This window comes from Dasypus novemcinctus, chromosome 21, assembly GCF_030445035.2.
Source record: "Dasypus novemcinctus isolate mDasNov1 chromosome 21, mDasNov1.1.hap2, whole genome shotgun sequence".
Taxonomy (NCBI): Eukaryota; Metazoa; Chordata; class Mammalia; order Cingulata; family Dasypodidae; genus Dasypus; species Dasypus novemcinctus.
Window position 1 is genome coordinate 41,973,132 of NC_080693.1, and position 12,130 is coordinate 41,985,261.

The window sequence follows — 12,130 nt, forward strand, 5'->3', positions numbered from 1 at the left end:
ATGTTAAAATCTCAATCTTAACACAAATCAGCCAGACAAAACGGACAGCACCATAGCAGGGGGGCTTCTCTGCACCAGCCTTATTTGGTCCTGGCTGTTTTTGGTTTTAGGAAATGGGTACAGGGCTTTTTCCCCAGTACCACCACTAAAATGAGTTTACTTTTCATTTTCAATTTGAAAAAATAGCATTTTAGGCCCTAAGCAGCAACTAAATATCTAATTGAAATAGGCAGCAACTACAGTAATAAATACTGTATAATGTTCACCAGGCAATGAGCTGGGCCCTTTACACGATCACATTTCACCATCATAGCACAGCCCTTCCAAGCACACAATCTTCTTGACATTTTATAGATAAGTAAACTGAGGCTCTGAAATGTTAAATAATTTGCTTAGTGTTACACAGGTAGTACAAGCAGTAGCTCTGCTAGGAGTTGAACCCCAGGTCTCTCTAAATCAAACATCTATATTCTTTTTGCTGTTTTGTGCTGTCTCTTAAATTATTTAAACATATATTAAGAATGCTTTGTAATATGAGCTTCTGTACCTGGGTTTCTTTCTTTTTCTTCTTTCTTTCTTCCTTTTTTTTTTAATCCAATGGGGAGCCAGGACATCTAGTTGAATGAGAAACAAGAGCCCAGTAGGACCCTGGCCTTTGATTCTATTTTTTGGGAGCTAAAATAGATTAGATTGATTTTTCTTTCCTCAAACTCATCACAGCAAAATGACGTCCAAATTGACCAAAAAAAAAAAAAAAAACAACTTAGGTAAGTAATTGCTTGATTAAAATCTCATCTTTGGCCTTGGCTAAGACAGAAATTCCTAAGAATTGATTAAGTTAGGTAACATTATTTTCACTTTAGTTTTGAGAAATTATAAATTGTTAATTAGTTATCATGTACATATCTTTTTACACGAATGAGTTTTAAAGGTTGGTATAAAGTCAGGTTGAAAGGAGACATGTTTTAGGCTGGGAATATACATTTTAAATTATAAGTAAACAGACAATTTATTAAATGACCCAAATTGTATATTAAACAGAATATACTTTTGACAGATGAACCTCCTATCTTTTTTAGTAAATTTTATATCTAAAATGGTTCTTCATAACTAAATATAAATGCCAACTCAAGGTTAATGTGGGTTTTTTAAGATCAGTTTTTATAGCCCAAATACTTTAATTTTAGTACAAGCTCTAAATTTAGTTAACTCTGACATGGCATAAAACTAATCAAATATGCTAGGCATTTTGCTTCCTCAGAGTTTAGGACATTTTGCTTAAATAATGAGCTTGTCTCTAATTGTGGGGTCTTATTTCCCTTTCAGATATAGAGGACTTAAAATATGCTGCTTTTGGAACCTACGGTAGCAATTTTGCAGTGAGCACGCTTACAAGCTATGACTGGTCAGACAGGGATGATGCATCTCAGGGCAGAAAACTCTCTCCATTTGTCCTCTCAGCAGGAAGTAGATCCTCCTCAGATGCCTCAGTTCTTCAAAAGAAAGAGACTTCATTTGGCAGTTCTGAAAACATCACCATGACATCTCTCTCCAAAGTAACCACCTTTACAAGTGAAGATGCTCTTCCAGAGGCTGCCTTTCCAGGTTTTGCCAGTTTTAAAGATGTGATTCCTCAGTCGAGTGAGCAAAAAGACTATGAGAGTGGGGACTATAAAGATTTCACAAGCCAGGACCTGCCTACCGATGAACGGAACCAAGAGACCACGTGTCCAAGCCCAGCTTCTAGTAGCACTTCGCACGAAACCCCGAAAGACTGCTCAGATGACTTTGGAGAGTTTCAAAGTGAAAAGCCCAAAATCAGCAAATTTGACTTTTTAATGGCCAATTCTCAAAGCAGAATGAAATCCAGTGAAGAAATGATCAAAAGTGAGCTGGCGACCTTTGATCTTTCTGTTCAAGGTGAGTAGCTTCAAGATAGATTTTACTATCATGGTTTCTTCCACTGGGATGTTAAATGTTCTTTATTAAAAATTAAAATTTAGAAAAAATAAAAACAAAACAAAAAGAGAGAAAAAATAAAATAAAAAATTGGAAAGTTGGTCCTCTGGTTTAGCAAGAAATAGATTTTCCAGTATTTGAGATCAGTATCTAATATAGAGGCGTCTATAAAAAAAGGTTTCCCCAAGATTGAACTTGTTAACAAGATTAACTTGTTTGGTTAGAGGTATGCTCTGTTAACAGAGCCACAGGATCAGTCCAGCTGTGGGAAATTAGCTCTGCTCTGGTTCACCAGTTATGTCCAGACTGGATCTTTTAATCCAAAGGTTGCCACATTGTGGGTCTGGATCTGGAGCCATCCTGGTGACTTGTTTTGATTTACCCATGCAGAAGTTTTATTAGAGTTTGAAATAATTACTAATATTTAAAAATCATGAGATTTCACAATCAGGACTTCTGGCTTTTCTTGAAAAGTTACAGTGTCTGCCAATTCTGGGCCTTCACTCTTACCTCTTGACAGTTAGCTGACACTGAGTAACAATGCCACTTTAGATGGAGCATGTTCTCCCCAGTTTGCCATAATCCCTTATCTCCAGCTGGCTTACTTTGGTTATTTACTTTACTTGCCTAGTCTCTGTAGGCATGTGAATTTGCCTCTTCTGCTTTAATCCCATTCTGATAGGAGGGATCATTGGTCACAGATTGAGAAGAGTATGTAGGAGCTCAGGCAAATCCATAAGTAATAACTGGCAAAGTAACACAGATCTTATGCACTGATATTTAGAAGGGCACTTTTGTCCTCAAACTCCAATGATTCTGCACTTAAATTTATGGAAGAAATGTGGTAGATCTGAGGAGAGTCATGGAGAAAGTTAAAGGCAGGATAACCAAGCAAGAGAGAATGATTGAAAGGATTCACCATGTAGCTTCCCGGGCAGAATGAATGAAGACTGTTTCTGAATGCCTCTTGAAGAAAAGTCCTGTTAGCAGAGAAGAGCCTCTGCTTGAACTAAGCTGAGTAATCAGAACCTTTGTCTGTACTGCTCCACTTCTCCCAGGATCTCATAAGAGGAGTTTAAGCCTTGGTGATAAAGAAATAAGTCGTTCTTCTCCTTCTCCGGCTTTGGAGCACCCTTTCAGAGACCGTTCCAACACTCTGAGTGAGAAGCCTGCTCTGCCTGTCATCCGTGACAAGTACAAAGATCTGACGGGAGAGGTGGAGGTAAGCAGGGTGGCTCCCCCCAGGGGGCAAGTAAAAGGCCAGCTGCGTATTGAAGGCCTCAAGGAAAAAACGCTTTAAACTTTCCCATGGGGAGTGAGGGGCAGAAAGTCCTCAAGACACAAAATAAAGTGAGAGAATGGTGACTTTATCCCTGGAAGAAAATACATCCCCGATGTGGCATCCACTGAAAGTAGTTCATGACCTTAAAACTGAAATTATTCATGAGCCCCTGCAAGGAGGGACATGTTTGGGGCCTCCTTTTTGAGAATTTACATTGTCCCATCTTAGTGATTATTAGTGGAGAGAGGAAAAATGATCTGGATCTTCCTATAATTTACGTTTGGTGCATCTTAGTTCTACTCTGGCTTCCTGATGCAGCCAACATCCTTTCCTCTCCTCCTTCCCCTGCTCCTTGTCATACACACACACATGCTCACACGGCGTCATGGCTGTGGAGCGGAAGGCTGACAGTTTGATATTGGCTCTTATGCTAGACACCTACATGATGAGTACCTGTCAAGAAAGGTTTATGCTGTTATTGGAACCTATGAGGCACATTTATAGAGACTGCTATAAACATTTCCTTCAGATTCACAGGTCATGTGGTCTGCAGTTATGTTTTTTAATAATTTAAAATAATCATTAATGTGTGCTTGAACTAGAGTGATTTTAATAAAAAGAAAAGTCTTCTCATGCTCTTTGGATTGACAGAAACCATAAATAGAGGATGCCCTGCCTGCCCATTTAATATAGATATTTTTATAAAATCCACAGGAGAATGAGAGATATGCATATGAATGGCAGAGGTGCCTGAGGAGTGCCCTAGATGTGAGTATGTCACTTTTGTGGTCTTCACACGTATGCCAATGCATTCTTCTTCTTTTTTTTTTTTTAATATTTTATTTATTTCTCTCCCCTTCCCCCTGTTGTCTGCTCTCACTGTCCATTCACTGTGTGTTCTTCTGCGTCCACTTGCATTATCAGGCAGCACTGGGAATCTGCATCTCTCTTTTTTTTTTTTTTTTGGCATCATCTTGCTGCGTCAGCTCTCCATGTGTGCAATGCCACTCCTGGGCTGGCTGCGCTTTTTTCATGTGGGGCGGCTCTCCTTGTGGGATGCACACCTTGCACATGGGGCACCCCTACACAGGGGCGCCCCTGGGTGGCACAGCACTCCTTGCACGCAGCAGCACTGCACATGAGCCAGCTTACCACACGGGTCAGGAGGCCCTGGGGATCGAACCCAGGACCCTCCATATGGTAGACAGATACTCTATCAGTTGAGCCACATCCGCTTCCCCCAATGCATTCTTGTGCCCATTCTGCCTTCTCCTAGGTTCATTTGAATGAACAGAGGCAAACTTTAGGAGAGTCCTACCACAATGGTCCCATGTAAAGTAAAACTCTGTGAAAGTCATACATCTTAAGTGAGGCTTCTTTCACATATATAATAGCACACAGTGGCTCATTTGCCAATTGCCCCTTCATCTGCCACTGTGTTTAAGAAATAACAAAGTGGGAAGCAGATATGGTTCAAGCAATTGGGCTCCTGTCTACCATATAGGAGGTCCAGGGTTTGATATCCGGGCCTCCTGGTGAAGGCAGGCTGACCCATGTGGCGAGCTGGCCTATGCGGAGTGCTGGCCTGCATGGAATACTGCCCCACACTGGAGTGCTGCCCCACACAGGAGTGCTGGCCCATGTGGAGAGCTGACGCAGCAAGATGACGCAACAAAAAGAGACACAGAGAAGAGTTAATAAGAGACACAGCAAACCAAGGAACTGAGGTGGTACAAGAGAATGATCACCTCTCTCCCACTCTGGAAGGTTCCAGAATCAGTTCCTAGAGCTGCCCAATGAGAATATAAGCAGACACAGAAGAACACACAGCTAATAGACACAGCAGCCAATGGAGGGAGGGTGGGAGAAATAAATAAACAAAGTGATATCATTAACTCTCCTATATTAAAATAATATTTACATGGATGAACGTCTGTCTTTTCTTTCCCAAAGAAAGGGAAGATTGTTTCTTTAGGATTAAAATTGAATGCTCATATTTGTTTCAGCATAGTCAGTCACATACATACATCAATCAGTCATGCCTTTTCATACCTCCTAACTTTTTTGATTGGATTTTCTGCTAATAGTAAATTGATTTGCAATGACTTTTCTCGGTTATGTAAGAGTTGTGATTTCATTTTTTGTAGGTTATTAAGAAGGCAAATGATACCTTAAATGGAATCAGTAGTAGTTCTGTTTGCACAGAAGTAATTCAGTCAGCTCAAGGCATGGAATATTTATTAGGTAAGTTCTTTTATGTTTTATTTTTATTTTTTTTATTTATTTTTTATTTTTTTTATTGATTTTGTAAAAATATTACATTAAAAAAAAAATTATATGAGGTCCCATTCAACCCCACCACCACCACCCCACTACTCCCCCCACAGCAACACTCACTCCCTTCATCATGACACATCCATTGCATTTGGTAAGTACATCTTTGGGCATCTCTGCACCTCATGGTCAATGGTCTACATCATGGCCCATACTCTCCCACATTCCATCCAGTGGGCCCTGGGAGGATTTACAATGTCCGGTGATTGCCCCTGAAGCACCATCCAGGGCAACTCCAAGTCCCAAAGGCGCCTCCACATCTCATCTCTTCTTGCCATTCCCCATATCCATCAGCCACCATGTCTACTTTTCCCATTCCAATGCCACCTTTTCTCTGTGGGCCTTGGATTGGTTGCGTCTGTTGCACCTCTATGTCAGGAGGAGGCTCAGATTCCACATGAATACTGGATGCAATCCTCCTGCTTTCAGTTGTAGGCACTCTAGGCTCCATGGTGTGGTGGTTGTCCTTCTTCAACTCCATCTTAGCTGAGTGAGGTGAGTCCAATAAATCAGATTGTAGGAGCTGGAGTCTGTTGATGCTCAGGGCCTGGCTATCCTATTGTCAGTCCAGAGATTCAAATCCCCTAAATATCTCTTAAACCCCAACACCAACTACAATTCCAGTAAAGTAGGATGAAAGTCTTATGAAAAGAGATCCCATCTGAGTCCAGTTTCATCACGCAGAAACACCAGCTCCAAAGAAGGGCCATCTGACATGGCAGTGAACCCCGTCTGCCATGACCATAGAACCCGTGGGTCTCTTTAGCCCTCAAAGGAACCAACACCTGGGGATTGCATCCACTCCATCTGTCTCCCAGACTCTGCTCAGCTGTGCACAGGGGCAATCCTTCTGACAGCCTCCAGACTCTTTTTTAGAGACTCGTAGCCATATAAACTCATTTCTGCTTTCCATTTCCCCCTTACATTAGGTCAAACAGCATTTTATAGTCATGTTGTTATATGTAGACAGGGATATTCTGCTGATCCGCATTGAACCTTTAATTCAAGGTCATTTTCTAGTTCCATCTTCAGCTGGTATTTGGTAGTGATCCCTCAGTGCCAGGGAGGCTCATCCCTGGGTGTCGTGTCCCACGCTGGGGGGAATGCACTGCATCTACATGCTGAGTTTGGCTTCGAGACTGGCCACATTTGAGTAACATGAAGGCTGTCAGGAGGAAATTCCCAGGCACAGTGCTGCTCTAGGCCTTGTTCTTATTTCAGGCATATAGGCTCACAAGCATAGTCATTAGTATCATGCTCTCCCTGTTGGACCCTCATTCCTTCCTGATCCTTACCGTTGCACCTGGGGGATTGCTGCTGTTCCCCTAGGGACCACGACAGAGCACCCCCGGCCAGGAACTCAGTACCCCCCCAGCTGTAGTTTTTAATTGTTGCCACTATGAGTATATCCAAACATTACCATGCACCCTGGACATATGCCCTATACAGCTCCCTGTCAGCCATATATCACCTGTTGATAGTATCCTATACCAGTATTCCTCCACTGCCATTGTTGAACCACTCTGTGATCCAAAACTTCCTGAAAATTGAAGCCCAATATAATGTCAGTTTCCCTTACTAGTAAGATGGCATATAGCGATGGGTTTAAAGGTTAGATATAGAATACGTGTTGACTTGGAAAAATTCTACATCCTATCTTTTTCTTTTTTTTTCCCTAATTATTGAACTTCTCTTCACAAGGGCCCTAGTCCACAGTAATTCATATATACAATATACAGTACTCCCCCACATCTACCATTAAACCTTTTCCCTTCCACAGCGATATTCTTATAACTTATTCATATCATATTTACTTAAAGTGATGTACAGACTCTGAGACAATAGCTTTCAAACAAGGTGACATCCGTGCTTACATTGTGTTCCATACTTTAGGATATACAGTTTTCTAAATTTTTAGTTACCCTGTGTTTTACATTGTGGTTTACTTTATTAGTCTGTCGTCCCCTATATGTTTATGGTGTAATATTACATGTTTTATATCCATCCTTGTGTACTCTCGTGAAACTCCTCCCTTACCCCACATTTACTTTGGTTCCACACATTTAACATCCATTTTCCCCTCCCCTTGGTGCCCACAGCGACAGCCAACCTCCATTTCCTGAGGAGCCCCGTCCAGAGATACTGTCAACAGTGTTCAGGGCCTAACTTGCTCAACTACCCCAATGCCCTGGGAGCCACCCTTTCTCTCGAGAGATACAGTTCCCTCTATCTGATGGCATTAGTCCTCCCCAGGATGTGGGTCCACCCCCACTCTCATTATTTGGGTCTCTACCCAATGGTACCACCCACTCTGGCAAAGTGAGCATTCAGACATTCCCCAGGAGCCCGTCTCGCATCCGACCATCCCCTCCGAGCATCCTAAACAGGCAACCATCTTAATTATATTTTGATGTGATTTTCTCAGCATTTTACTCTCGACCAGCACCTGACACTCTCCTATGTTCGTATGCTACCCCTCCCTCCCCCCACTTTTGGGCACTATTACCCATACGCCCATCCCCAGCCCCCCCTCAAACCCGCAAAGCCCCACCCAAAGGCAACCCCTTACCCCCATTTTATCTCTTCTTTGTGTTCATACTTACCGCCAGCTCATCATAAATTCCACCCCTGCAGACGTCGGCTCACATCCTTCCTCCACCCCCCAATTTCCTGTAAGCCTATCGTTCAGTCTCTAGCTCTCTGAGGCAGTTTTCTTATTTCATATCATTGAGTTCATGTAGTATTTGTCCTTCAATGCCTGGGTTGCTTCACTCAACATAAGGTTCTCAAGTTTCATCCATGTTATCACATGTGTTTGTAGTGTATTTGTTCTTACAGCCGAGTAGTATTCCATTGTGTGTATATACCACATTTTATTGATCCACTCATCTGTTGATGGGCATTTGGGTTGATTCCAACTTTTGGCGATAGTGAGCAATGCTGCTATGAACATTGGTGTACATATATCGGTTTGTGTCCTTGTTTTCAGTTCTGCTGGGTATATACCCAGCAGTGGTATTGCTGGGTCATATGGCAAATCTATGGTTAGTTTTTTGAAAAACCGCCAAACTGTCCTCCAGAATGGTTGGATCCTTCTGCATTCCCACCAGCAGTGGATGAGTGTTCCCCTTTCTTCACATCCTCTCCAGCATTTGTATTCTGTTTTTTTCATAGCTGCCAATCTTATGGGAGTAAGATGGTATCTCACTGTAGTTTTGATTTGCATTTCCCTGATAGCTAGAGATTTGGAGCATTTTTTCATGTGCTTTTTAGCCATTTGTATTTCTTCGTTGGAGAAGTGTCTGTTTAAATCTTTTTCCCATTTTTTAAATGGGTTGTTTATTTTTTTATTTTCAAGATATATGAGTTCTTTATATATGCAAGTTATAAATTTCTTATCAGATATATGGTTGCCAAATATTTTCTCCCACTGTGTTGGCTCCCTTTTTACTTTCTTGACAAACTCCTTTGAGGTGCAGAAGGATTTAATTTTGAGGAAGTCCCATTTATCTATTAGTTCTTTTGCTGCTCGTGCTTTTGGTGTGATATTCATGAATCCATTTCCTATTACAAGGTCCGGTAGATGTTTCCCTACACTGCTTTCCAAGGTTTTTATGGTCTTGGCTCTTATATTTAGGTCTTTGATCCATCTTGAGTTGATCTTTGTATAAGGTGTGAGATGGTAATCCTCTTTCATTCTTCTACATATGGCTATCCAGTTCTCCAGGCACCATTTGTTGAATAGGCCACTCTCTCCCAGTTGAGAGGGTTTGATGGCTTTATCGAATACTATATTGCTATATATGTGAGGTTCTATATCTGAGCTTTCAATTCGATTCCATTCGTCTGTGTGTCTCTCCTTATGCCAATACCATGCTGTTTTCACTACTGTAGCTTTGTAGTATGTTTTGAAGTCAGGTAGTGTGATTCCTCCAATTTCGTTTTTCTTTTTCAGTATGTCTTTGGCTATTCGGGGTCTCTTTCCTTTCCAAATAAATTTCATAGTTAGTTTTTCTAGTTCCTTAAGGAAAGCTGTGTTGATTTTTATTGGGATTGCATTGAATGTGTAGATCAGTTTTGGTAGGATAGACATCTTAATAATATTCAGTCTTCCTATCCATGAACAAGGAATATTCTTCCATTTATTTAGGTCTTCTTTGATTTCCTTTTTTTTTTTTTTTTTTTTTTTTTTAAAGATTTATTTATTTATTTAATTTCCCCCCCTCCCCTGGTTGTCTGTTCTCGGTGTCTATTTGCTGTGTCTTGTTTCTTTGTCCGCTTCTGTTGTCATCAGCAGCACGGGAAGTGTGGGCAGCGCCATTCCTGGGCAGGCTGCTCTTTCTTTTCACGCTGGGCGGCTTTCCTCACGGGCACACTCCTTGCGCGTGGGGCTCCCCCACGCGGGGGACACCCTTGCGTGGCGCGGCACTCCTTGCGCGCATCAGCACTGCGCATGGCCAGCTCCACACGGGTCAAGGAGGCCCGGGGTTTGAACCGTGGACCTCCCATATGGTAGACGGACGCCCTAACCACTGGGCCAAAGTCCGTTTCCCTTCTTTGATTTCCTTGAACAGTCTTGTATAGTTCTCGGTGTATAAGTTTTTTACCTCTTTAGTTAAATTTATTCCTAAGTATTTGATTTTTTTATTTACTATTGTGAATGGTATTTGTTTCTTGATTTCCTCCTGATCTTGCTCATTACTGGTGTACAGAAATGCTACCGATTTTTGCGCATTGATCTTATAACCTGTGACTTTACTAAACTCATTTATGAGTTCTAGAAGCTTTGTTATAGATCTCTCAGGGTTTTCTATGTATAGGATCACGTCATCTGCAAATAGTGAAATTTTGACTTCTTCCTTTCCGATTTGAATGCCTTTTATATCTGGTTCTTGCCTCAGTGCTCGAGCAAGTACTTCTAAGACAATGTTAAATAGGAGCGGAGACAATGGGCATCCTTGTCTTGTTCCTGAGTTTAGAGGGAAGGATTTTAGGATTTCTCCATTGTAAACAATGTTGGCTTTAGGTTTTTCGTATATACTCTTTATCATGTTCAAAAAATTTCCTTGTATTCCAATCTTTTGGAGTGTTTTTATCAAGAAAGGGTGCTGTATTTTGTCAAATGCTTTTTCTGCATCTATAGATATAATCTTGTGATTTTTTTCCTTCAATCTGTTTATATGGTGTATTACATTGATTGATTTTCTTATGTTGAACCATCCTTGCATACCTGGAATAAATCCCACTTCGTCGTGGTGTATAATTCGTTTAATGTGTTGTTGGATACGATTAGCAAGTATTTTGTTAAGTATTTTTGCGTCTAGGTTCATTAGAGAAATTGGTCTGTAATTTTCCTTTCTTGTGGTATCTTTGTTTGGCTTTGGTACTAGGGTAATGTTGGCATCATAGAAGGAGTTCGGCAATGTTCCTTCTGTTTCGATTTTTTGGAATAGTTTCAGCAGGATGGGTGTTAGTTCTTTCTGGAATGTTTTGTAGAATTCACCTGTGAAGCCGTCTGGCCCTGGGCTCTTCTTAGTTGGGAGATTTTTAATGACTGATTCTATCTCTCTGCTTGTGATTGGTTTGTTAAGATCATCAATTTCTTCTTTCGTCATATGGGTTGCTTATTTGTTTCTAGGAATTTGTCCATTTCCTCTAAATTGTCATTTTTGTTGGAATATAGTTTTTCAAAGTATCCTCTTATGATAGTCTTTATTTCTGTGGGGTCAGTGGTGATATCGCCATTCTCATTTCTTACTTTGTGTATTTGCATCTTCTCTCTTTTTTTCTTTGTTAGGCTCGCTAAAGGTTTGTCAATTTTGTTGATCTTCTCAAAAAACCAGCTCTTGGTCTTGTTTATCTTTTCAAGTGCTTTCTTATTTTCTATTTCATTTAGTTCTGCTCTTATCTTTGTTATTTCCTTCCTTCTTCTTCCTGTTGTGCGGGCAGCGGCGGGCCTCCGGGAGGGTCAGCGCGGTTGGCCGGGCGGGCTCTCCGGACGGGGGCTGCCTCGCGGTCGAAGGAGAGGAGGGGGTTCGGCACGAAGCCGTTGGGCCCTCGCTCTCTCCGCTCAGGCATGGGGGACGTGCGGTGCAAGCAAGAATACCACGGAGACAAGGTCTAGGCACAAGTCTACTTTATTGTTGAAGGGGACATGGTTTTATAGGGTCTAGGGATACATAAAGGGACTTGAATGGTGCCGGCGGGTGCTGTTGCTTGCGTAGGCGGTTACTGGACAGTAAGCTGGCTAAGAGGTTAGGAGCAAGGGAGGGGAAGGGGAAAGTGTGGGCTGTCTAGATAACGGCTAGGCGGAAGACGGAGAAGGGGAGAAGGAGGGGCAGTGCCGGCTGCCAATACTGGGCAGGAAGGAGACGGGGACACTGTTGGGTTACTTTGTTGTTGTTTTTCTAATTCCTTCAAATGTGCAGTTAGTCCTTCAATTTTTGCTCTTTCTTCTTTTTTGATATATGAATTTATAGCTATAAATTTCCCTCTTAGTACTGCTTTTGCTGCATCCTATAAATTTTGGTATGTTGTGTTATCATTATCATTTGT

General features: G+C 41.6%; 1 protein-coding gene across 18 annotated transcripts in view; it reads left to right on the plus strand.

Annotated features, from left to right (window-relative positions):
- Positions 1 to 12,130, plus strand: part of SYNRG (synergin gamma) — a 119,965-nt gene that overhangs the window by 69,883 nt on the left and 37,952 nt on the right. For 13 of the 18 annotated variants that reach the window (XR_011646837.1, XR_011646835.1, XR_011646836.1 and 10 more), the window contains 4 exons: positions 1,327 to 1,920; positions 3,018 to 3,181; positions 3,956 to 4,009; positions 5,389 to 5,485. Coding sequence is in view for 12 of the 18 variants with exons in the window: in XM_058283196.2 (XP_058139179.1) it covers positions 1,327 to 1,920; positions 3,018 to 3,181; positions 3,956 to 4,009; positions 5,389 to 5,485 (909 nt within the window). In the remaining 6 variants the exon portion in view is untranslated. The remainder of the gene's footprint in view (positions 1 to 1,326; positions 1,921 to 3,017; positions 3,182 to 3,955; positions 4,010 to 5,388; positions 5,486 to 12,130) is intronic. The other 5 variants (XM_058283199.2, XM_058283193.2, XM_058283200.2 and 2 more) reach the window with 1 other exon arrangement.